This window comes from Sylvia atricapilla, chromosome 16 (genome assembly GCF_009819655.1).
Source record: "Sylvia atricapilla isolate bSylAtr1 chromosome 16, bSylAtr1.pri, whole genome shotgun sequence".
NCBI classification, from domain to species: Eukaryota; Metazoa; Chordata; class Aves; order Passeriformes; family Sylviidae; genus Sylvia; species Sylvia atricapilla.
In genome coordinates this window covers 6,852,494-6,878,193 of record NC_089155.1, presented here as the reverse complement: position 1 = coordinate 6,878,193, position 25,700 = coordinate 6,852,494, and the positions used below count along the sequence as shown (strand labels likewise).

General features: G+C 62.8%; 1 protein-coding gene across 2 annotated transcripts; it reads left to right on the top strand.

Annotated features, from left to right (window-relative positions):
* Positions 1-25,115, top strand: SLC12A5 (solute carrier family 12 member 5). Of its 2 annotated transcripts, XM_066330672.1 has the most exons (27): positions 1-180; positions 7,023-7,117; positions 7,359-7,490; positions 7,703-7,849; positions 8,459-8,513; positions 9,375-9,505; positions 9,640-9,881; positions 9,960-10,171; positions 12,042-12,209; positions 13,164-13,262; positions 13,430-13,487; positions 14,144-14,318; positions 15,161-15,279; positions 15,571-15,669; positions 15,762-15,881; positions 16,020-16,124; positions 16,213-16,381; positions 17,295-17,490; positions 17,571-17,740; positions 17,843-17,974; positions 18,144-18,251; positions 18,404-18,526; positions 18,606-18,787; positions 19,138-19,152; positions 19,694-19,827; positions 20,313-20,421; positions 20,561-25,115. In XM_066330672.1, the coding sequence occupies exons 1-26, from the start codon at positions 129-131 to the stop codon at positions 20,402-20,404; spliced, it is 3,330 nt and encodes a 1,109-aa protein (XP_066186769.1). In that variant the 5' UTR covers positions 1-128; the 3' UTR covers positions 20,405-20,421; positions 20,561-25,115. The 2 variants fall into 2 exon arrangements, with proteins under 2 accessions (XP_066186769.1, XP_066186768.1); XM_066330671.1 differs by having other exon boundaries at positions 20,313-25,115.
* Positions 25,116-25,700: the final 585 nt, after the last annotated feature.

Sequence of the window (25,700 nt, the reverse complement as noted above, 5' to 3'; positions counted from 1 at the left end):
AGCCGTGAGCCCGGGCGCCTCCGCACTGCAGCCCCCTCCCACCGGCGCGGGGGGCGGCGCGGGGACGCGGCTGCTGCGGAGCGAGAGCTCCAGCTCCGGTGGCAGCGAGCGGCCGCGGCACCGGCGCCATGCTGAACAACCTGACCGACTGCGAGGACGGCGACGGCGGCGCCAGCCAAGGTGAGGCACCGGCATCGGCACCGACGAGCGGGACAGCGGGACGGCCCGGGGCGGCCGCCCCCGCCGGGCCGGGGGCAGGCGCCGACGCGGGGCAGAAGCGGCGCGGAGCCGGGGGCAGCGGGGGCTGGGGGTGTTCTGCCGTGGGGCAGGCGGGAGGCACAGGCACCGACACCGGCCGCGACGGCGGCTCTCCGCCCGCGGCCCCGCGGGGCTGCGGCGGGCGGTGCGGGGATGCTCCCGCTCCCGGCGCCTCCGCGCAGCCCCGGCCGCACTCCTGCCGCTGCGGCAGCCTCGGGAAGCGGCCGTGCGGCCGAGCCGTGCGGGGTTCACTGAGGAGCCTCCTCCTGCGTGGGGGCTGCTTGCTGTGCTCCGAGCGACCCTGTGGGGCTGGTCCCGCCGCTTCCCGGACAGCCCCCGCCAGTGGTGGCACCAGTCCCGCTCCTGCCTGCCCAGGACCCCCGCAAGGGTCTCCGCACCCAGCTGCCGGCCCCCCACCCCTTCCTCCCGCATCTCCGCTGCAGCCCTCCCAGCCCTCCCTGCTGCCGCCCCCCATCTCCGGCTGCCGCCCCCCCATCTCTCCATATCGCCTCTGTCACCCCCGCTGCCCTCCCCCCCATTCCTCTCCTCTGCCGCCCCCCCATCTCCGGCAGCCGCCTCCCCATCCCGGGCAGCCGCCCCCCGCTCCCTTCTCCGCTCCCGCCCCCCGGCCCTGCCGCCCCCCGGGGCCGCTGCCGCTGTCCGCGGTGCTGAAGTGGCCGCCCGGGCCCTGCTCCGGGGCCGCAGGAGGCGTCCGTCCCGCGGCCGAGCCCAGCCGAGCCAAAGAGAGCCCAGCTGAGCCAAAGCGAGCCCTGTCGTGCCGAGTCGAGCCGGTCCGGTCCGGTGCAGTCCGTGCCGCGCGGTGCACCGTCCCGCTGCAGCCCTGGCGCAGCCCCGGCGCAGGGCCGCTGCCCGTAGCGGGCGAGGGGCCGCTCGGCCCCACAGCAGCCCCGTCACTGCTGGCGCTTTGGCCTCAGCCCCTCCCGGCACCCGGCACTACCGAGCTCTGTGAGGGTCCCCGTTCCTCCCGGGGCCACGTCCAGCACCAGCCAGTCAGGCAGCACAGGCCCCGTTCTTGCAGGTGTTCCTGCCGGGCACGGGGATGGGCTGCAGCCAGGGGGATGCAGTGTGTGCTCAGGAGGACTTGCACTGCCTCTCTGACCCTCCTAGCCCCCCGCCAAGTCTCCTCTCCAGGCCCCCTCGTGGGGTCTGCCAAAGCCCCAGCCGGGAGCACATGGCTGACTATGGCAGCGGTTGTGGGGGTCCCGGCTGCCCACAGTGGGGCTCTGGGCACAGCCAGACAGGCTCTCTGTATTCCTCTGCTCTGCCGACCCCAGTCTGTTTATTTGCTTGTTTATTTGCAGCTCTGCTCAAGGTCAGGGCTGGCAGGAGACTTTTGGGGGCACCTTGCTGTGCTGAGGTTGTCGCACTGGCCCTCGGTCATGCCCTTCTGTGAGCACTTGCCCTCCCCTTGCCCTCTGCAGCACCGGGATCTCGCTCACTCACCGATTTCCATCGCGGCAGTGCCCTCGGCGTGGCAGCAGGCGGTTCTGCCATGCTGGGGTCTGGCAGGAGGGCTGGACACAGTGCCGCTACAGATGGACCAGGCAGACTGTCCCTGGAGCTGAGCCTGGTGAGACGGTGCCCTGTGGGACAGCCGGGTCAAGGGCTGGAGGAAGCAGGAGCCTGGGAGGCTTAGGGCAGCAGGGATTGTCTGTAGCAAGGGGCTCAGCAGAGCTCCCCACACCTGTGACAAGGGTAGTTGAGCTCAGGGGTGTGGGTTGTCCCCCCCATGCCAAGGGTCAGCTGGATTCCCATCATGAGCTCTGTGTGCAGGGACCATGGAAAACCCATTGGGTGGCAAAGCTGTTGCATTGCCAGTGGGCCCCCTGCACATGTCCTGGCTGCTCCAGTGCTGGCTGTCCAGCAACTTGCCAAGCCCAGCATGACCACTGAAGCCCTGGGTGCCACTTAGGCCTTATTTATCAAAAAGGTGAGCAGTGTCCCCACTCAGGTTGTGCTCTGGACAGCATGCATGAGCCGCATTACAAGGGCTGGAAGGGCTCCAGCCCCAACAACACCACAAGGGCTGGACCAATGCAGACCCTCTGGGGAGATGGTGGGAGTGGGGAGCAGGCAGGGCTCCTGCCTGTGGTGTCTGGGTTGGCACCTTGCGCTCCTCTGTTTGGGGTGTTGGGATGTCAGCCGCAGCCCCACTGCAGGGTGCCGTGCTGTCACCCAGCCCGGGAGCACTGGGATGCTTGGGGAGCCCAGATCCAGGACTAGGAGTTTTGCTGGAACTTGTGTCCACGGCCATTTCCAAGGCAGGGCTTGGACTGTCGGAGAATCTGGGAAGCTGTTTAAATGCAGCCAGCCAAAACGCCTGTGCTGGAAATCCTGCGCTGCAGGGCCGGCTGATCAAAGGGAGGATAATCCCGGGTTTAGGAAGGAAGAGGATAGGTCTGAAGTAGCAGTTGGTCCAATTTGGGTCAGGCAGTGAAGGAATCCAGCCCAAAAGGCCACTGGGTGTGCTTGCTGGCTGGAGGGGGAAAGCACAGCCCTGGGATGGGGGGGGAGCATCATACTCCACCATCCCACCCCTGACCCCCACCTCCACTCCTCTGCCACGCTGAAGCTGGAGCTGGCTCTGCTGTGACACTGCCAGCACGAGCCAGCACTCCTCTGATCATCAGTGGTCTCCCTCAGTGGGGCTGCACGGGCTGTGTGGCCTCTCCAAGGCTCACCCTCCCCAGGGCAGATGTCGAACACTCCTGTGCAGGGTAGAAGGAAGCCAGGTGGGCGCAGAATAATAATAATATCTTGGCCATCCCCATCTGCCTTAGGCGCCCCAGGCCAACAGCCCAGGGCCAGGCAGTTTGTGTACAGCCAAGTCCCCTTGATAGCCGGAGGTGACAGAACAGCAGCGTGGCCTCCCTGGCCAGCAGCTCCTGCAAAACGGCAGCAGCTGGGGACATCAGCCAGGGCCACGTGCTCGCCCATGTGCTCGCTGGCCTGCTGGGGTCACCCTGGGGTGCCCCTTGCTGCAGGCAGAGCCTCGGGAGTCCAGATGTCTTGTGGCAAAAGTCAAGGTGTCCTGTGTACCTCCCGGGGAGCCCCAGGGCATCCCTAATGCCATGAGCAGCCGTCGCACTGCTGCTGCCCCTGGGGTGGAGGGGACCGGAGTGGGGGTGGCACAGGGAATTCCGGAGCTGTCAGCAGCCCTGTGCAGGAGCACAGACGGAGGCGCAGAGGGCTGTGAGGTCGGGGCTACCCCAGTCACGGCCCCCCTCACCCACTGCACCTCCCGGGCAGTGCCGCAGCCCTAGTGCCCGATGTCCCTGGCTGGGGCTCCCTGTGCTCTGGGTGCTGCGGAGGGGACAGGCCGGCCGTAGTCGGGTTGCAGCCTTGGCAGCAGCTCTGGTTAATTAGCCCGAGGGGGTGGCTGCTGGGGCTACCCCAGCCAGTGCTCAGTGCCCTGCGCCGTGTAAAGCGATTAGGGAGGATTTGGGATAAGGGACATGACGCTTCCCAACCCAATTTAGGGCTAAGTAAAAAGCCATTAGAAGATCAAATTGTGGCTGGTACTGCTGCTTGAGCGCTGCCTTGGGGGTCTCCGAGAGTGCTGTGACGGTCCTTTGACGCTGCCGCGTTTGCTCTGCACTGCCCTGGGCAGGCAGGTTGGTGGAAGCCCTGTCGAGAGCAGGGCTGCGCGGTGCCCACGGCGGGGCTGCGGGTTCCTGCCAGCGATCCCGCCGCCAGCCCTTCCAGGCGCCGCAGCAAATTAAAAGGCCGATTCATGTTGAGTGATCCCTGGGGAGGGGGCCGGCTGAGCGCCGGGATCGAAGCCTGGCACGGCTCGGCTCGGCTCGGCTCTGCTCACACTGCCTCTCCCGGCTCGGCTGCTGGCCTTGGGGCTGCTAGCCCCGTCCGGCGCTCCGGCCCTGCGCTGCTCTGTCCTGGCTGCACTGGGGGAGCGGGGCAGGGGCAGCTCCGTGAGCGTTGGTAGGACTGGCGGTGTCCCACGCGTCCCCCGGCCCGGGAGGCAGCCCTGCGTTTGTGCCGCCGGGCAGGGCTGGCCGAAGCAGTGGCAGGTGAGGGGCGGGCGCATTGCCCCTGCCTGCCCTGCCTGCCCCTGACTTCACACCGCGGGTCTGAGGCAGCTACCGGGGAGAGGCTGCACCAGCCCCGCTGCGGCAAAATGGTCTCCGTCAGGAGCAGGAGCAGAAGCGGGAGCGCTTTGTCACCTGGGACCCTGCGCCCTGGGCTTAACTCCTTCCAGGCTGTGGGGTTGGAGTGACGTGGGAGACTGAGAGTCTCCCCGAGCCGTGCTGCATCCTCATGCTCAGCAGCCTGGGGCCTCTCCCAGTGGAGCAGCAGCAGCGTCGGGCGAGGGGCTCCTGCGCCGCGGGCCAGCCCCGGCAGCCTGGGTGATGTCGGCACGGGCCGTGGCCCCGGCGTGAGGAGCGCTGGCCGGAGGTGGGAGTAGAGGGGCTGCGAGCTGTGGGTGCTGTGAGTGCCATGGGAGCGTGGGCACCCCGGGGTGCTGCTGGCGCCTGTCGTGTGAGCCGGGCAGGGCCAGTCCCGTGGGGCGGGGCTGGGCTGGGGCCGGGGGTCCGGCCGCGCCGTCCATCAGGCGCCGGTGGGCCGGGGCGCGGGTGCCATGTGGGGCCAGCGTCCGGCTGCCTGCGCCGTTACATAAGAGCGGGAGCCGAGGCGGCCGTGGCTCGCCGTTGCCATGGAAATCTGCACGGTGATGTCGTCGGCTGGGTACCAGGCGGTGAGGCGAGGCCCCCGCGGGCTCCGTTCTCCCGGAGGGGTCCCAGAGCCTTGCCACGTTTCGAGCATGTCTCCCTGCCAAGCTGCCCGTGTCCCCCGGTGCCACCCAGCCCCAAGGGGGAGGTGAGCTCCAGCCACCCCTGCTCCTGCGCCCTTGTGTCACCGCACTGGGGGTGGCCACAGCATCAGCCTGCAGGGTGTCCTGTCAGTGTGGTGGATGTTTCTTATCAATGTGGTCCCCAGGGCTGGTGCAGATGGGCAAGAGCTGTGGCGGGTGGGTGGTTGCCAGCCCACACCATCGCTGTTACCTAATGACAGCAGAGTTCATTGGGGCTCTAGACCGAACACAGAGCAGGGAGTGCATGAGGTTTGTGATGAGAGCTGTTGTGGGATGTACAGGGCAGGCACATGCCGGTGGTGCAACCTGGGGTGCTAGGTGTGTCCAAGGGGACTCTGGAGTGAAGCTCATGGGACCTGTGGGCCAGTGTGTCCCAGTGCCACTGCCATGGCCATTCCTGCATAGGAGGAGCCTGCAGGCTGTGCCTTGGTGTTTGGTTGTGCCCTTAGGGACACTGCTGCCCTGCGCTGCCCCATGTTGGAGGATCCCAAGGATGATGGGAGTTGGGGACCAGCCTGCAGGTCGGTGTCACCTGTAGCACTTGAGATTTCACCTCCTGGTCAGGCAGAAGCATCCTGTCTGCCAGGGAATTGCAGATGGTGAATCACCACTGTACGCGGGCTTCCAGGATCGCAAATATGAGTCAACTGGCAGGAGAATGGTGGTCTTCAAAGGACCAGGATACTCCAGATGGTCACAGGGTCTGTCTTGTGGCTGCCACCATGAGTGAGGGACTACACTGCTAGGACACCATTCCTCTGCCCCAGGGCACTCATGGGCTCCATGCTGAAGGATGGTGGAGGGGGCAGTTCTCTCCCTGGCCCCAAAGTGTGGAGATGGTCTGTGACCCTGCCCATGTGGGCAGCCTGCCCAGCAGTGCGGTGGCCAATGGCAGTGTGACTGCTCTGGCTGCAGGGCTGTGGTGGTGGGATGCGTGTGTGGCAGGGAGCCTCTCTCCCCCTGCTGAGGGCTGGGGACAAGCCTGGCTGCCCAGGTTTCCCCATGACATGGGTACCCCCTCAGCTGCTCTGCCCAGGACTGTGTCCTTTGGCTCCTGGCCCCCATGCCCTGGTCCTCCTCTGCTCTGGGCCTTCTCTTGAAGCTGGGCTGCTCCGGCAGCACCATCCTTGCTGCTGCTCCATTTCCAGCTTGATTTATTTCTGCTGCTCTGCAGCTCAGCTGTTTTCGTCGCTATTAAGCCAACTCCAGGTTTCTTCTGCACTAGGTCATTAATGCAGTGAGTGGCTGTGGCCCCTGTCTTGGTGCTGTGTGGCCCCTATGGGCCTGACAGTGCTGTGGGTGGCTGCACTGACCTGAGTATCACCTGCCCTCAGTGATGACACCTCCAGATACATTCCTGCCCTGTGGCCCCCACCCCTGTGGTGCGTGCCTGGGAGGAGGACCAGACACCTGGCCAGTCGCCCCACTCCAGGCACTGTGCCGGGACCGGCCCCTCTGCGCTGATGCTGAGCAGCCGTCCAGATCCTGCCCCTGCAGACGCAGTGCTGAGGGCAGTCCCAGTGCGCTCACCCGCAGGCACCCTGCGCTGTGAGTTATTGCTGCCGTGCATCCCGCCGGAGGGTTCCCCCCGGATCCACTCTGCTTGCCTCACTGGGTGGATGCGCTCCGGCGGGTCCACGTGTCAGCACGGCTGGGCAGGGCAGCGTGTGGCTCCTGGGGATGGCAGCCCCTGCCCGTGTGTGGTGTGGGAGGTGATGCTGGTGGCCGGGATGCCGGCCTGCCGTCGCCTGTGTTGGGGCTGGGCACGAGCATGGTGCCCGCAGCCCTGGCAGCTCTCCTGCAGGAGCCACGGGCGGCTGTGACTCCTCACAGTGGTGACCCTGTGGGGTGGGTGTTCTCCAGGTGTGGGTGGGGCAGGGGGTGCCTGACTGACTCAGTGGTGTCTCTGCAGGTGATGGCAATCCCAAGGAGAGCAGCCCCTTCATTAACAGCACGGACCTGGAGAAGGGCAAAGAGTATGATGGCAAGAACATGGCCCTCTTCGAGGTAGGGCATGCAGGCACTGGGGCATGGGGAGGGGGCTGAGCTAAGCAGCTGTCCCACAGCACCCAACCTGCACCCTGGGCACTGGGACATGCTAGAACCCCAGACCAGGGTTGGTGCACTGCCAAAGCCATCCCTTTGGCAGGAAGAGGGGCAGGCAGTGGGGTAGCATCTGGTGAGGTCTTCTGGAGCTGGCTGGGGTCCCAAGTGACTGTTCTCATGACTTGGGCTCTGCTTTCCACAGGAGGAGATGGACACAAGTCCTATGGTCTCGTCCCTGCTGAGTGGACTGGCCAATTACACCAACTTGCCACAGGGCAGCCGGGAGCATGAGGAGGCTGAGAACAATGATGGAGGCAAGAAGAAGCCGGTGCAGGTGAGGACTTAGGAGAGAGGTAACCTTCCCTCTGTCTCCTGGCCTTACCTGTGTAGTGCCAGGCCATAGACTGCCCTGGAAACAGGGGACTCCTTGGCCTCAACCAGGGGAAGTTTTACCCTGTGTTCCTGGCTGCTTTGCAGGAGGAGTGGGACCTCTTGCTCCTTGCCAGCCAGGCCCCTGAGCCCTGATAACTGCTATTCCCTCAACAGGCCCCACGGATGGGCACCTTCATGGGTGTCTACCTGCCCTGCCTCCAGAACATCTTTGGAGTCATCCTCTTCCTGCGTCTCACCTGGGTGGTGGGGATTGCTGGCATCATGGAGTCATTCTGCATGGTCTTCCTCTGCTGCTCCTGCGTGAGTTTTGGAGCCAGATAAGCTTCCACTGGCCTGGGGGTCACCAGTCTGGCTGGCTGGACTATGGAGAGGTGCACTAGCTGCCAGCCCACCATGCCCTGCTCTGCTCCTGCCCCAGCTTCGGCCCCTGCCCTAGCTCATGCCCCACTTAGAACAAGGAGAAGCCTTCGGCTTCCCAAAGGAATCAGCAGTGGAATGCTGCTCAAATGGTGACCCAGATCATAGCTGCCATGTAGGGGGATGTGCTGGGGATCCCCTGCTCTGGTACCATACTGCAGAGCCACCTTGCCAGAACAGTCCCCCCAGGCAGAGGCTGGGAAGGCTGGCCCTGTCCAGTGTCCTGGGCAGCCTGACCTGCACCCCCCCACCCCGGTTCTGCCAGCCCCTCCAAGGGCTCAGCTCTCTCAGCGGTGCTGCCAGCCAACAGCCCTGCCTGCCCACTCACCCATACATCTATCCATTCATCCTCCCTTGGCATCCCTGCCCTGTGGCATATCTCAGCGTGGCCCCAGGGAGCCCCGTGTCCTAGCGTGGCCCCAGCTCTCCCTTCCGCTCCCTTGTCCTTCTGCCCAGCTCCGCCGGGTGCTCACTCTGTGTTTCTTCCCGCAGACGATGCTGACGGCCATTTCCATGAGTGCGATCGCCACCAACGGTGTGGTGCCAGGTAGAGCCAAGACCGCGTCCGCGCGTGTGCCACGTGTGTGGGCAGCTGGCCCCTGCGGGGTGGGGTGGCTGCAGGGGTTTTTCTCAGGGAACATCCCCCGGGGCCGCCAGCCGCTCCCCAGCCTTCTGCCACCAGCCGGCCGGGATCCCCACGGCCCGGGGGAGCGCGGTGCTGGAAGCCGCCACCCGTCCCCAAAGCCGCGAGGTGCAGATGGCAGCGAGAGCCGCCAGCCGCGGCTCCTCCCTCCGCCAGACTGGCGAGGCCGCGGGGAGCCGGGAGACACACGGCAGGAGGATGGGAGCAGGGCGTGCTGGGTGCCACGGGCTGGGTGATGGGGTGGGCTCTCCCACCGCCGGACACAGGGACGCTGCTGTGTGTGGGCTCTGCCCCCCGGGAGGCACCGTGGGGTCTGGCCGGTGGGTGCCCTGGCTGCCTCCCCCAGAACACGCCAGCCCTGCAGAGCCCTGGGGAGCTGTGAGCTGCGCCAGGCTGGGCACGTCACTGACAGCCCTACACGGGGTGTAATTAAAGCTATTTATCATCCTGCTGCCGCAGCGGGACCATCGATCCTAGCAGCCCAGCTCTAAGGGCTCCTCTGGGAGGATGGAGCAGGGTATGGCCCAGGCCCCTGGGGCTCCAGCTCCTGTCTGGTGTCCAGGGAATACCTGTGCCATTGGCCATTGCACCTGGCTGCTGGGTTCCCGGGGAATGATTCTTCCAGTGTGGTCTCCTGCTGCTGAGCATCTTGCTCAGTGCTGGAGCAGGGCCTATGCCTATCCTGGCTCCAGTCTGCCCTCTGGGATAACTGGATGAGGGTGTCACTGGGGTCTGGCTGAGACCCACTTTTGCTCTCTCTGACAGCGGGTGGCTCCTACTACATGATCTCACGCTCCTTGGGACCTGAGTTTGGTGGGGCTGTGGGGCTCTGCTTCTACCTGGGCACCACTTTTGCCGGTGCCATGTACATCCTGGGCACCATCGAAATCCTGCTGGTAGGTACCTGGTCTTTGCCTTGTGCAGAGCCATGGGGCTCAGCTCCTGGCAGGGCAGGGGACCTGAAAGACCCTTCCCTGGGATCCCCTCTGCAGGCTGTTAGCCAGGTGGTGATGCCATGACTCTTTCCCAGGCCTACATTTTCCCAGCCATGGCCATCTTCAAGGCAGAGGACGCCAGTGGGGAGGCGGCCGCAATGCTCAACAATATGCGTGTGTACGGCACCTGTGTGCTGACCTGCATGGCCACCGTCGTGTTCGTGGGTGTGAAGTATGTCAACAAATTTGCCCTGGTCTTCCTGGGCTGTGTCATCCTCTCCATCCTTGCCATCTATGCTGGTGTCATCAAATCGGCCTTTGACCCACCAAGCTTCCCGTGAGTACGGGGTTCTGCAGGGATGCAGCAGGGCTGGGGCATGCAAATGCTGAGTGCTGAGTGCCCGTGTCCTCCCAGGATCTGCCTCCTGGGCAACAGGACCCTCTCACGCCACGGCTTTGACCTCTGCACCAAGATGGTGGTGGAGGGGAACGAGACAGTTGGCTCCAAGCTCTGGGAGCTTTTCTGCACCTCCCGCTTCCTCAATGCGACCTGCGATGAGTACTTCACCATGAACAATGTCACTGAGATCGAGGGCATCCCCGGCGCTGCCAGCGGCCTCATCCAAGGTGAGCAGGCGACAGAGGCATGGGAACATGGGCATGGGCATGAGGGCATGGGAGTGGAAGCACGGAGAAGGAAGTGCACGGGAGCTGTGGTGGGGCAGTGGCTGTGCCTTCTGGGCAGCTCTGCCAGCAGGGCTGTGGAGGTGTGCCGTGGGAGGCTGTCCTAAGCATGGCTCCTCAGCCATGCCAGGTGTTGTGGGGGCAAACAGTGCTGGGTCCAGGTGAGAGGGCGTGTGGGTGATCGCTGCTGGGGTCTGCTCTGCTCCTGAGGCACAGTGAACTGTGCTCATGCTGTGCTAGGCAGTGGGACAGGTTCCTGCACTGGGTGACAGAGCAGGGTGCTGCAGCCGCCTGCACGCAGTCTGTGTCAGCCAGTGGGGTGGCTCAGCATGATGCCCAAAGGCTGGGGAGGAATAAATCCTCCCTCTGCTTCCCCTTGGCCTTTGGAAAGACTGGTATTGATTTGAGGTTTTGAGAGAAGCGATCACCCCTTGGGGCCACTTAGCTGCTGTGGCTACAGCCCGGCTGGGAGAGTGGCCAGGACCACAGAAAGATAAGTGAATTTGGTGGGAGGGGCCACTTATGACCTGTTTTTCTGGAGATGCTGGTACATCTGCCAGGTGCTCACGCTCAGCAGTGGGTGGCAGAGGCTGATGCTTTGTGCGCATTCAGAGGGTGTCTGCAGACCCCCATGCCAGAGTGGTTGTTGAGACTCAGGAAAGCAGGAGAGCCACGAGCAGGATCCTGATCGCTGCAGGGCTACCTCAGCCATCCTGTCCTGGTGTTTGAATGGACACAGGCATGGGAGCTCAGACTTGGCTAAGCACGTGGTGCTCAGGGCTGCAGCTGTGACTGTGATTAGTGGAGTGCAGTCACAAGGTGTTTGGGAGCCTCCCAATGGTGTGCCGCTCTGAGGTCTTTTGGGTCAGATAAGGAGCTCCTGGCTGCTGGGTGGAATCTGCTCCTGTTGGCAGTGATGCTGCTGGGGAGGGGGTGCCGACCCCCACCCACCCAGCCGGTATCTCTCAGGGCAACAGGAAGCAAACACTCCTGCACTAGGGGCATCAGGACAGAGCCAGGACCCCACTCTGGGGTGGCTGGTGACAATGGTGACTGGACCAAGAGTGTCTTGAGAGAGGTGGCACAGTTTGACCCTGGCAGAGATGACTGGGGCTTGCTGTGTCCTAGGTGAGGGGTCTCCCTGTAGGGAGAAACACACGTTTCTGACAGGATGAGATAGGCGATGCCAATAGGGGTTGCCAGCCCCATCTGTCACCTGTGAGCAGCCATGAAGGGGGCTCAGTGCCAAGGGCTGAGGGTTGGTCCCTGGGGGCCCCTTTGCTCCTCCCTGCAGCCCCCCGGCAGTGACATGCCAAGGGCAGTTGCCTCTGCCCGCCCTGCCTGGTGCTGGCTGCTCTCCACTGCTCCAGTTTCTCCCTGCGATCTGCGGCCAAAGCAGCACGCGGAGGGACACTAAGCCTGTTACATCAGCCCCGCACCTCATAATCCCATCAAAAACATTATCAAGTTACTTTGACACGATCCACTTCTCTTAAACCTGTGTTGATCAGCATTAATTATATTACCCTCTTAATTATTTGCTACTGCAATCCCGTGTCAGCTGCTCCCGGTATCTTGTGGGGATGCTGCCAGCAGCAATATGAACCTGCTCTGGTTGCCCACCTGCGCTGCCATCCTCACCCTCTGGTTGCCCATAGCCCCATCTGCTGAGCCAGCTGCTCGGTGGGGACGGGGGAGGGAGAACCAGACACCCCCCAGCTCCATCCCTGTGGGGTGGGGGTGCTGTGCTGGGTAAGGGGGCTTGTGGGCATCTCACGCCATCCCCGCTGCCCGGCCTCCTCCCTCCTCACAGAGAACCTCTGGAGCTCATACCTGACCAAGGGCGTGATCGTGGAGAAGCGGGGGCTGCCCTCAGTGAGCTCCCCCGACACCCCAGTGGACATGGACCAGCCCTACGTCTTCAGCGACATGACGTCCTACTTCACCCTGCTCGTCGGCATCTACTTCCCCTCAGTCACAGGTGGGAGCCGCCGCCGGCCCCGCTCCGCGCCGGGGCACACGGGGCACGTGCCGCCGGGCGTGCTCGGCGGGGCCGCACGTGTGCCACCCCCGCCGTGGGTGCGGCGGTGACAGCGGCGTCGCGGGGGCGGCTGGTCGCCATCGCCTCCCACGCAGCCGCCCGCGCTCCAGATCTGACGGTGCCGCCCGGTGCGCGCTGACGTCCCGCCGCTTCGGTATTTTTAGCTCTCCGGGGGCAGAGGAGCTCCCCCCCCCCCGCCCCAGTCCCGCTGCGGAGCCGAGCGGGGCGCAGCCTCCGGGGCTCCCCTGCAGCTCCGCCGGGGCCAAAGCCGGCGGGAGCCCCCGGGTTGCCCCCGGGCATGGCGAGCGCGGGAGGGTCCGGCCTTGCGGGGTCCCCGGCAGCCGCTCAGCCTCCGCGGCCCTCCATCCCGCTGCCCGTTCACCAGCAGCTCCCGGGTTTTGCGGGACGCCTGCCCCCCGATGCCGCGGGCTGTGGGGTCCTGCCCCGGGCTGCTGCTGCGGCCGGAGCACGGGTCATCTCTCGGGCTGTGTTGAACGCGCCTGTGCAGCCGTGTCCCTGCGTGACCTCCTGCCCTCCCAGAGCAACGTCGGGGCTGGACCCTGTCCCTGCCCCTGCGGCAGCCACCGTCCCTGCTTGAGCTAATTAAGGGCTAATGAGACAAGGCACTTGAGAGCTTTTGAGTCTAATCCTTGAGTGGCCTCAGACTGCGGTTTGGGGTGGGAGAAGAAGTGCTGGGGGGGATGAGAAAAGCAGGCTGGGTACCCCAAGCCGCAGCAGCGCCTTCTCCGCTGCCCATCATGTCTGCTTCCCGTCCTGGTGCACAACGAGCCGTGCCCTGCTGTGCCCAGGGCTCACACGGTGCCTGGCAGAGGGTATCTGGGGCAGGTATGGGCTGTAGCTCTGCTCCCCTGACACCATCCCCTCTTTCCTCAGGCATCATGGCTGGCTCCAACCGCTCTGGAGACCTGCGGGATGCCCAGAAGTCCATCCCCACGGGCACCATCCTGGCCATTGCCACCACCTCTGCAGTCTGTATCCTTCAGGGCTTGCCTGAGCCTGGGCTGAGGGGCTGAGGGTGGGTGGGCTCTGCAGGGCAGATAAACTCGGGTGCTTCATTGGGCTGGGACAGGGTCCCAGGCCACCACTGGCTGGGCAGGCAGGACTTGGTGTCCTCCTGGCTCTCCTTGACCACCTGGCAGATATCAGCTCTGTTGTCCTCTTTGGAGCATGCATCGAGGGGGTCGTCCTGCGTGACAAGTGAGTGGCCCAAGGCCATGGGGGGCATGGGGACAGTCCGGCAGCCCTCTGGAATGGGCTGGGGCAGGCGCAGTCCCAGAGACAGGCAGAAGTGTGGGGAAGGCTGCAACGAGGACACACTGGGCAGACATGGTGGCATTGAGGGACTCGTGGGTGTCACTGGGAAGGGGGGCGCAGCTTGTGACAGGCGCTGGGGGCTTGTGTGCACCCCAACCATCCATGTTTTGCATTTCTCCCGCTCCGAGGCTGCAGGCAGCCACTTGTTTGTCAACAAGCAGGGCTGCCTGTGCTCCTGCCTATCTGGGGCAGCCCTGCTCACCGCACGTGGCAGGTGACACTTCTGGGTCGCCAGCACCAACACAAACAGGATCCAACTGCATGCATCATCACTGCTCCCCTAGCACAGGGATGAGGAGTCCCGTCCCACACCTGCCCTTGTCCTTGGCTGTGCTAACAGTACAGGGATGAGGACAGACCCCTGGCAAGCTCTGACCCTGCTCCTTTGCTCACCCCTCCAGGGGGTGGGCCCTTGCCCTGTTGTATCACATCCCCCCAAAGCGGTGTCGTTGCGGGGGGCTGGGTTGTGCCACTGTGGTGCTGGTGCTTTCGGAGCTGGGTCATGGGATGGAACTGCAGGTGGTGCTGATGCCCCGCAGGTTTGGTGAGGCCGTCAACGGGAACCTGGTGGTTGGCACCCTGGCGTGGCCGTCCCCGTGGGTCATTGTCATCGGCTCGTTCTTCTCCACATGTGGGGCTGGGTTGCAGAGTCTCACTGGAGCCCCCCGCCTCCTGCAAGCCATCTCCAGGGATGGGATCGTACCCTTCCTCAGGGTAGGTGAGCCCCGAGTCCGGTGCTGCCCCACCCTGAGGGCCCACTGTGGCTGCAATCCCACCATCACCAGAGACCGGTGGGAGCCCACCCTGCCTCCTCCCGACACCGTCGCTGCCGGAGCAGCCCCACTTCCCTGCCCCTCATCCCGCCGGCACCGGCACGGCGGTGGGCGGCCGCGGTGGCTCTGGCTGCGGTATCGGTGGGAGGAGAGTGTCGGGAAAGGTCACAATTCCCTCCCCCCCGCTGCCGTGCCGCTTCATATTTTATCTGCTCTCTGAAGACGCGTTCCCACAACCTCATCTCTCCAAATCCAACCCGACAGCTCCCCCCCAGGGAAGAGCGGGCTAATTTTATCCTCCCTCCTTCTCCTTGCCAGCCCCAGCCCGAGCTCTCGCTCGCGCCGCCCGCACCCTCTAATGCGTCCGGACACGCGCCCCCGGTCCCCTCCCCTGTCCCCTCCCGCGTCCCCACGGCTGCAGGAGGGGCCACTCTCCCCCGGCAGCCTGTCCGTCCCAAGCACAGGGTGCCTGACTGTGCTAGCTGTGGCCAGGCTGAGCTGGGGCTCATCTCTGGTGGGGGTACAGGGGCTGCTGCGCTGGGTGTGGGGAGAACCACGGGATCTGCCGGGAATGGGACTGTACTGTCAGTAGGAGCCAGTCCTGGGACTGCTGCCCTGGCTGGTTCCAGCATGGGACATGTGCCAGCTAACGGCACCCAGTGTTCCCAGTCTCTGCTCCTGCCAGGGCTGGATATATGGGAAGGTCCAGACTCATCAGGCTGCACTGAGTACTCTTGCCCAGGCACAGCAGAGCCTGACACGCCCCTCTCCCCCCACTTCCAGGTCTTTGGCCATGGCAAAGCCAACGGGGAGCCGACATGGGCCCTGCTGCTCACAGCCTGCATCTGCGAGATCGGGATCCTGATCGCCTCCCTGGATGAGGTGGCTCCCATCCTCTCCATGTAGGCAGCGTGCTGTCGACCCGCACCTTCACAAGCAGCGGGTGGCGAGTGTGGGTCTCTGCTTCTCGTGGGGGGAATGCATCTGCTGCCCTGCCCCCTGCCTGGGAAGAGGGGGGCCCTGCAGGGACTCTGGGGTCCCATCTTGGCCACATTGAGGCTTGGATTCTCCACGGCACTGTTTCTCTGTCTGTTAGTGGGTCCTGCTCCAGCATTGGCCATCCTGGGGCGAGGAGGTGTGGAGACTTCAGTCCCTCACAGTGCGCCCACTCAGCCCCCGTCTCTCTCCTGCAGGTTCTTCCTCATGTGCTACATGTTTGTCAACCTGGCGTGTGCGGTGCAAACGCTGCTGCGGACACCCAACTGGCGGCCCCGCTTCCGCTACTACCACTGGTGAGCCAGCTGGGATGGGGCAGGACAGGGACACCCCAGGACACCCTGGCATGGGACCCCAGGGCAGGCTGACAGCTCTGTGCTCTCTGCAGGACCCTTTCCTTCCTGGGCATGAGCCTGTGCCTGGCACTGATGTTCATCTGCTCCTGGTACTACGCACTGGTGGCCATGCTGATCGCTGGCCTCATCTACAAATACATCGAATACCGTGGGTAAGGGAGGCCATGGTGCTGCAGGTCCTGGCCAGCCCCCCGTGGCCACATGGCCTCCCTCAGGATGCTCCAGGGTGCTAGTGTGGTGCTCTGTGGCCAGAGCCATGGGCATCCCTTATGTGCTGCTGGTTCCTGCAGGGCGGAGAAGGAGTGGGGTGATGGGATCCGGGGCCTGTCCCTGAGTGCAGCCCGCTATGCCCTGCTGCGGTTGGAGGAAGGGCCCCCACACACCAAGAACTGGAGGTAAGGCTGGGCAGGGAGATGGGGATCTGAGGGTGCTGGGGCAGGGACACGCTGGGTGCGGGCACTGACTGCAGAACCCTCCTTCCAGGCCGCAGCTGCTGGTCCTGGTCCGTGGGGACCAGGAGCAGAATGTGGTGCACCCGCAGCTCCTGTCCTTCACGTCACAGCTCAAGGCTGGGAAGGGCCTCACTATCGTGGCCTCTGTGTTAGAAGGGACCTTCCTGGACAACCACCCTCAGGCGCAGAGGGCAGAGGAGGTGAGAGCTGCCTGCACCAGGACAGGCCATACCAGCAGCAGGTGCTCCTGGTCCACAGGTGCCCGGAGTTGTTTCTGCCCCATGGCTAGGGCCGGTGGCCTTGGATGGCCCAGAGAGCTTTGGAGTGGCATCAGGCAGAGCCTGAGAACTCCATGCTTCACTGGTGCTTATAGCACCACAGGGGTCTCTGGACCCCTTTTCCCCTCCAAGACACCAGAGATGCTGGCACCAGCCAAGCACTGGTCCCAGTCTTGGCCAGCTGCTGCAGGACCTGGCACAGCATGGCACATCACAGCACAGCACAGTGCCCTGCCAGGGGCTGTGGGCTGAGCGGATTCCACAGCCTCAACCCTCACCACAGTCTCTGTGGCGCTGGTGCCAGGCAAGGTGGGAGACAAGCCTTTCCCCGCCAGAGTGCGAGCACTCCCCACCCCCTGCACCCGCGGGGCGGCACATTAATGAGATTAAGCCCTCGGAAGCAAACAGTTTCTCTCCCATGCAGACATGTTATAATTTCTCTGAGTAAATAACTCTAATTGCTGCTCCGCTGCCTGTCAGAGCCCTGGCACAAGGACACCCTCCACTCTGCATGGTGCAGAGCCATGTGCCAGCTCTGTGCACTGCTGGGTATCACCCCCCTGTCCTGGAGCCACTGGCTTCTGTGGGGCCCAGAGACCCAGGCACCCTGCAAGGACTTGTACCCCACAGCCTTCACCCTGCACCTCACAGCCCTGTACCCCATACTCGGCACCCCCCATTCTGTACTCTGTACCCCACAGTCTGTACCCGTTACCCCATACCCTGTACCTCATCTGGTCTGGGTTGGACCACTGTTTGCCCTGGCAGCTGCTGTGCCTGTGATCCATGCCTGTCCCCGAGGCCCTGGGATCTCTGACTTCCCTCTCCCTTGCAGTCCATCCGGCGCCTGATGGAAGCAGAGAAGGTGAAGGGCTTTTGTCAGGTGGTGATCTCCTCTAACCTGCGGGATGGCATGTCCCACCTCATCCAGTCCAGCGGGCTGGGGGGGCTGCAGCACAACACAGTGCTGGTGGGCTGGCCCCGCAGCTGGCGCCAGAAGGAGGACCACCAGACCTGGAGGAACTTCATTGGTAGGCACCATGGAGGGTGGGCGCTGCTGGGCTTGGCGGGCTGCAAGCTGCCCTGGCTGACGTGGCCCTTCCCCTCCCAGAGTTGGTGCGAGAGACCACAGCTGGGCACCTGGCCTTGCTGGTGGCCAAGAATGTTGCCATGTTTCCGGGCAACCAGGAGCGGTTCTCGGAGGGCCACATAGACGTCTGGTGGATTGTCCATGATGGGGGGATGCTGATGCTGCTGCCCTTCCTCCTGCGGCAGCACAAGGTAGGCTGGGCCCTGCAGTGCTGTGCCCTGCAGTGTGGGACTGGCGCTTGGCCTGCCGCTATCCCTGTCGAGCCGTGCCCAAGCCTCCTCTATCCCTTGCAGGTGTGGCGTAAGTGCAAGATGCGCATCTTCACGGTGGCACAGATGGATGACAACAGCATCCAGATGAAGAAGGACCTGACCACGTTCCTGTACCACCTGCGCATCACTGCAGAGGTGGAGGTGGTGGAGATGGTGAGTACTGGGACGGGGCATGTGCTGCAGTCAGGGATGCTGTGCATGGGAGAGCCAGACAGAGCCTGACATGGGGCACATAGCACCACGGGGGGACATGCTGAGCCATGCTGGGAGCGGTTGGTACAGCTTAACCTGCCCTTACAAATTTCTCGTGTTACCCCTATAGCATGAGAGTGACATCTCTGCCTACACCTATGAGAAGACGCTGGTGATGGAGCAGCGTTCCCAGATCCTCAAACAAATGCACCTCACCAAGAATGAGCGGGAGCGGGAGGTGAGGCTGGGTGGGCTCTGACCCCTCTGATGTGAACCAAACTGCCCTCCACCTCTGTGGGCTCATCCTAATGGAAAACAGGGCCTCAGGCTAGGCTCTGCCCAGCCAAGCCCTCTTGTGCCCCAGTCCCTTTGCTGACCCCTCCCGTACAGATCCAGAGCATCACGGATGAGTCCCGTGGCTCCATCCGGCGCAAGAACCCAGCCAACACACGCCTGCGCCTGAACGTCCCTGAGGAGCAGGCTGCTGACAGCGAGGAGAAGCCAGAGGAGGAGGTGAGGGGTTGTACCAAGACACAGACATGCAATTAGCTGGCCCCAGGCCCTGCCCACCATCCCCCTCTTCCCTCTGCAGGTGCAACTAATCCACGACAAGAATGCCACAACCTTCTCCAGCAGCTCTCAGTCCCCTGGTGATGAGGTGGAGGCAGCCCCTGAGAAGGTGCATCTCACCTGGACCAAGGAGAAGTCTGTTGCTGAGAAGAACAAGAGCAAGAGCCCTGTCAGCCCTGAAGACATCAAGGACATCTTCAAGCCGTACGGCCCCCCCATGCTGCCACCTTGTACCATCCATGCCCTGTGATTCTGGCTGTCCTTGCCTGCCCCAGCCAGGCGGGTGCAGGCAGGGCCTTGGAAGCACCAGCTTGATCTTTGCCCTGAGGAGTGGTCAGGCAGCTTGGGTGCTCTGAGTGTGCCCTTGCAGAGGGGATGGGGGCGAGTGGGGAGGGGTTCCTGTGTACATCTGTGCTGGCAAGAGGTGGGGTGCCCAGGCTGAGTGTACTGCAGGGAGTGGGGGTACACACCTGGTGTTCACCACATCTCTTTCTCTCTCTCTCTCTCTTTCTCTCTCTCTCTTTCTTTCTCCGACTCCATCGTGCTCCTGGCAGGGAGTGGGAAAACCTGTAAGTCTGGGTTTGGCTGGGTGCCGGGTGGAGGGAGCGGGGTTGTGCTCGTGGGGCAGCATGATGGGAACCATTGGGGTTGCCCCTGTGCAGGAGGGCGGCTCAGTGAGCCGTGACAGCTGCCGTGCCAGACAGTTCACCCGGGCAGCACACGGCAGCTCTGGCTGCCAGCCCTGTGCACCGTGCACTGCCCGCACCACACACTCCTCGTCTGTCCTGTTATGCTGCCAGCAGCTCCCTGCGAGCCTGGGCTCAGGCACCCATGGTGACACGCATGCTGTCTGCTCCTGCTCACTCCCACATGCCCGGCCCCAAGCAGCCGTGGTTGCCACTGCCCGTGGGCACTGTGCATGGCCCTGCAGCTCATGGCCACCAGTGCGGGCTCAGAGTCAGCAGCGCAGTGCCTGGCAAAGCTCGCTGCATCCCAAGTTTGCACTGCAGCCCAGCCTGCCGTGCTCTAGGGTGGGAGGCCAGTGTTCCCTGGTGTGGGGCTGGGGACTGACCATGCCTGTCCCGTGCCCACACGTGCTGTCACCCACAGGAACCGGTCCAACGTGCGGAGGATGCACACGGCTGTGAAGCTCAATGAGGCGATTGTGGAGAAGTCCCGGGACGCCAAGCTGGTCCTGCTGAACATGCCAGGGCCTCCCCGTAACCGGAAAGGGGATGAGAACTGTATCCTTCCTGTGAGGCCAGTTGTCAAAACCCCTCCACGCCAGGGGGACGAGAGTCCTGTCTTCCCCGTGTCTTCTTTTAGGCAAGTGCCAAGAGGCACAGGTCTAGTTGCAGGGCTTGGAGTGCCACACCTCCTGCTCCTGGCTGGGTCCAGCAGCTGTCATTGGCACCAGCCTGCCCGTCCCACATGTGATGGGTGATGGGATCACATGAGTGCACCTACACTCATGAGGGCAATGGCACATGACAGGGGCCTGGGCAGAAGTCGGTGGGGCTCAGCCATCTGCTGACTCAGTCACCATCCTCATCACACAGCACCAGCATGGGTGGGCTTCCCTAGCCCCTTGGTTTGGGACTGACCCTGCCAGCTCCTGGCTCTGGTGTGGAAGTGTCAGCGCTGCAGGCTCAGCTGGCGCTGGACAGGGATGGCACAGGGCTGTACCTATGTTCAAGTGTGAAGTTTGTCCTCCTTGACAGCTGTGCAGACATGGAGTTCCTGGAGGTGCTGACAGAGCGTCTGGACAGAGTGCTTCTAGTGCGTGGTGGGGGCCGGGAGGTCATCACCATCTACTCCTGAAAGACGGCGCGAGAGAGGTTTGTCTGCACACTGAGAGCCCCGCCACCCCTTTGCACCGCGCTCCCGGAGGGGAGGAGGGAAGGCCGGATGGCAGCCGGTGCGCAGAACCTACTCCTGGCTTTGGCCGTGCCCCTGATCTCTCCATTCGAACTGCAGCACCAGATCTTCCGGGAGCATCCAGCACCTGAGCAGCTGTTCCTCATTGCAACACCACAGCACTGCTGTCCTTGTTTATATATAAATATATACAGTGAACCGCGGACTGAGCACCAGAGCTCGGCGCTGCCTCCACCGCCTGCCCTGGCCGGGCCAGCCCCGCCGCCAGCCCCAGCACTGCCGCTGCAGCCCCTGGCCGGGCAGGAGGGCGGCCGTGCCGAGACGGACCTTGGCCCCACCGTGCTGCTACTCCTGCACAGACTCGGCTGGACGCCCGTGCCCTGTGCCCGCCGCCTGCGCCGTGCCTCCCCGCGGGGAGAAGAGAGAGGCCCCGCCACGCTTCCCCTCGCCGGACGCTCCTCTGCCCACCTCCAGCAGCGCCCGGGGCTGCCTCCCACCGCCCTGCTGCCCCGCTGCCCCTCGCCGCCGTGGGCCCGGACAGCCCCACCTCGCCTGGACACCGTCCTCTCCGGAGACCGCGGGCTGAGCTTGTGGAGATGCAGCACGATGGTTTGGAGGAGGCAGGGGGCGGGGGGCGGCTGTGCGGGGTCAGGTGCTGGAGCACAGCAAAGCCGTGAGAGCAGGAGTCCTGACCTAGGCTGGTTGGCGGTGTTCCCTGTGCCCCTTGCCTGACTCCAGGCTCTCTTTCCCCTGGCGCTCTCCAGGTGTTTGCGCAGGAGTCGCGGTGTGGAGCTGCGGTGTCGGGAGCCGCGCAGAGGCCCTGCCATGAGCAGCGTGAGCCGGGGCCCCTCTCTGGGCTGGAGCCGCATGGGTGCCGGGGACCCCCGAGGCACCAGCGCCTGCTCTGGCCTGGCACAGGGGTGTCCCGGAGCCCACCCTGCTCCCCCGCTGCACTAAACTGGGGGCTCTCAGGGGCCGGCACCAGCCAGACCGGCTGGCCCCAACACCTGCACATGTGTCTGGGTCCCCCCCCGTGTCCCGCTGCACTCCCTGCTGCTCCCCAGGGCTTCGCTGCTAACCCAGCCCTGGCCGCGGCCCCAGGCAGTCGCAGATGCTGCCGGGGGCTGTAGGACAGTCTGGAGCTGTGTGTATTTTTAACATATGCAAAGGCTGTTTGCTGATCTGACCAGCAAGACGTCACAGTGAGGTGGGGGCTGTAGGGGTCCCTTTGCCCTCCCCCCGGCATCATGACACTCCCTCACCCGGCTGGCCAGGGCAGCCCAGGCACCAGCCACGCCACAGCCGTCAGCCCCCGCGGGCAGCAGAGCCCCCCGGGGCAGATCAAACACCTCTTGTCTTTGGCAGCAGCTGCAGGGTCGCCCCCGCCGCCGTCCCCCCCCACCCCCCTCACCCCCAGCATCTCTCACAGAAGAGAAACTGAGGCGCTTTTAACAAATGTGAACGGTTCCAGGAACCACGCAGGAAGCGGTGCGAGGGCAGCAGGGTGCCGCTGGCGCCCGCCCCAGCCCCATGTACATAGTGTACATAATACAGTACGTGTATTTTTAAAGTGATCATATTTATGTTAATAGAACCAGATGAAGTCTATATATAGAGATCTATATCTATTCTGAGAGATGCAGGGCTCTGCTAGCACCAGGCCGCAGGGACGGGGAGCTGAGCCGGGCTGCTCCTGCACAAACCAGGAGCCCATCCGTTGCACCGAGCGCTCCAGTGTGGTGGTGAAGGCTGCAGCCTTCCCCGGCCACCAGCAGCCCCTGGGAAAGGGCCAGGTCGCAGGTTTATTCTCTTCTCAATTTAGCTTCTTAAGAGTTTTCAGGGAAAAGAAGTCACAGACTTTTCTGAACTTGTTTCACAGCAGACTTGAGCTTCCACTCAAAGTGCAGCCTGCTAAGAGTTGCCCTCTCCTGGCAGCGCTGGCGGCTTTGTGCCAGCCTGGGCCCTGGGGCAGCACTTTTTCCCTGGCCAGAGCTGAGCCCCTAGGCTGAAGCACTCGCTCCCTCAGCCCCTCCAGACGCTCCCCAGTGCTGCTCTGCACTGCAGCAGGCGCAGGGGGAGCGGGTGCTGCTACAGCATCCCCACGGGTGTCCATCCAGGCAGCAGCTGCCTCCTGCCTGGGACAGGCAGCCCTGACTGGTCCCAGCTCCCTGCCCACCCGACTCCCTGCCAACCTTGGCTCCTGCCTCCCTGAGAACAGGAAACCCCCCTGCACCGGCCACTCCAGCCCCTGCTCCCTTTCAGAGCTCCTCTACTCCAGGTCCAGGCCAAAGCTATTTGGGGATGCTTGGATAAAAAGCAGTGGGTTTTTTGATGTTGGATTTTTTTTGCTATAAGATACTACTTGGACACACTCCTAGACCAAAACCAAGCCCCAGCCGCACATCTGTGCCTGCTCATACCTTGCTCCTACATTTCCATTACTCCCAAAGTGCCTCCCTTCTCTCCAGGAGCAGTCCCAGTCACAGCCAGACTTTCTGCCAGGGTAGCTCGGCTGCCTGTGTAGCTGCAGGTTTATGTCACAGGCGCTGCTGTGGAAGCCGCTCCCACAGGCATGGGGAGCTCAGCATTTACATACAGGGGGACTGTTGGGCTGAGCTGAAACCTGGCTTCAGCACACGAGCTCAGGGCTGACGAGTGGTGCAGATGCACAGAGTAGCACTGTCCCATCCTGCTGCTGCCTCAGCAGCCTGGAAGCTGTGAGAAGAGCAGCTAGGGGTCTGCAAGCGAAAAGTTCCTTTAGTTTTGGGAAGGGCAGCCCATGGGAACCAGCATTTGCCAATGTCTAGCTCCTCTGCCCCTTGGAGCTGGCCCTATACCACCACACGCAAGCTCAAAGGCTGTTTCCAGCCTCCCAAAATTATTTGAGGCACTTCAGCAGCAGCGAGGGAGGCACAGCAGCCTGCCCACACAGCTCATGTGTTAGCACCATGTTGTCGGGCCTCAAGCACTTGCCAGCTGCTCTGCCTCTTCACAAGATGCCACTCGCTCCCTTCAGTTGCCCTCTAATTGCAGCTTGGCTGCTGCCCCCTGTGCTGCTGGGCCTGAGGCAGCGAGGACAGTCCCCTCCTGCCCGGGCAGAGGGCAGGGGCAGGTTATGCACAGCCTCTGCTGAGTCTGCAGACGGCACTCACCCACACAGCATTAGGTGAGAGGCTTCTCCTTTGGCTGCGGGTACGGGGCAGTCAGGAATGACATTTGCAGAGCAATGGTGAGAGCAGCCAGGGCACACTTCTGACAGGTTGGCTTCGTCCCCTGAGCATCACCAGTGGATTCCATTCCCCTTAGCATCACTTCCACCCTGACGGCAAAACCATGGTCCCGGCTCCCCCAGGGAGCAGGAAGGCCATTCCTTTCCATCACTACTGCTGAAAAAAAGCATTTCCCTTCCCCATCCTTCAGCAAGAGCAGGGGCACAGCTCTGGACAGAGCCAGGGCTGCTCCCACACCCCTGCCAGGCAGTTTGGCTGTGGCAAGACAGGAGCTGGTTTCTACAGCGTGTCCCCTCGCTGTCGGCTGGAGAGGGCCAGTTTTAGCAGACAGCACTGCATGTTAGTTTACAAACCCAGCCCTGCACGTTTGGCCTCTGTGAGTGTTCAGTTTCCCCATGGAGCACCCTTCTGCCGCTCCACCGTGGTGAAGACAGTGTCCTCCTCTGGTAGACATGCAAGTTCCTCCTTGGCACATGCGCAGACATGGTCCGGTTTTTGTTCCAGATAGGAAGGTCTTGACCCCCCAGTTTGTTTCACAGGCAGGCTGCTGCTGGAGCAGCACTAAGCAGCACAACCCATAGGAGGGTGGGCTGGAGTGTGACCACAGCCGGCAGGGAGCGTTTGGCCAGCACATAGCACTGGTGGCATGAGCTCCAGTCCCTGCTTCAAGAGGGCCAAGCAGCCCTGGCGCCTGTGAGTGGCAGCGGGCAGCTCAGGTCACTGTGAAGGGCAGCTCAGGTCGCTGTGGCCACCACGCAGCACAGGCAGCAAGCCGCAGGGCAGCAGGGACAGGAGGCACAGGCAGCATCCAGCCTGGGCAGGTGCTGGTCTGTGGCTGGATGAGAGGAAGGACAAGAGACTGCACAAGGGCAAGAGTTGCACTAGAAGAGTCAAGACCCTCCTCTGTGTAGCAGGACTAAAAACTAGCAGAAAGACCAAAAGGTCTGAGACCTGCTGGTTACAACACTTTCTGTGCTACATGTGCAATATATTTGTTATGAATGTTATCACAAAGTCGGTTCATTCAATACTCTTTTAATCACTGTAGCTAGATGTTCTCTGTCCATTCAAGTGACTTTTATTCGAGTGCAATATTTCAATAGACATGTAGTGACCTAGAATGCTTTGTGTTTTAGAGAATCTGTGTGCAGAGCAATGCAATTAAGTTTAAAACCTTGTAAATAAAACAGGTTGCAAACCAAAAAAACCCCTATTAGGCTTGCATTTAATTTCTGTGTGTGTTTTCAGTGTTGTGCATTAAGCCGCCTCAGTGCAGACCCCGTGTTCTCTGTGCAGGTGTTCATGGAGGAGTGGCTCCTCAGCTGTTGAATGCTCCCTGTTACTGCTTTACTGCTTTACCTGTATTCATTTTTCTAGACTCCTGTCTGCACAAAATGCAATAAATGATTTTATTACACCCTTCACTACTTGCATGGGGACTTTTCACTTGCTTCCAGGTCTCCACAGCTATGGTGCACTATTTCCACCACATGGACCAAGCCCTGACAGGGTGCAGATTGCAGAGGAAGCAAAGCACAAGGGGAGGAACAGCCTCTCCAAAGGGATGCAGTTCCCACATTTCACCTCACAAAGATTTCTGGTCACCCCAGCAAAAGTGCTCTACCTGGCTGCAGGACTGTAGGGGTGGAGAAAAGGATTTAACAGGAAGAGACACAGCCGACAGACACACTGCTGTCCACACTCAGCCTGTGGGGCAATGGTAGCATGAAGTTATGGGACACCAGTGCTGAAGGCACAGGCACTTGCAGCCTTGACCTTACACTGGCTTGTGGCGCTGACCTGGACCTGTCCCTGTCCCTCTGACCACCTGTCACCAAAGAGGTTTCGGACCCCTCACACCGGTTGTGCCACTCCAAATCTCCCAGCCTGAGGCCACCCCAGTGCTGTGCAGGAGTCAGGACCTGTGAGGTCCACACACATTCTGCTCAGCATCCTATGTGGAGCTTCCAGCACAGCTTTATCCAGGAGAGGAGAGTAACAGCAAACAC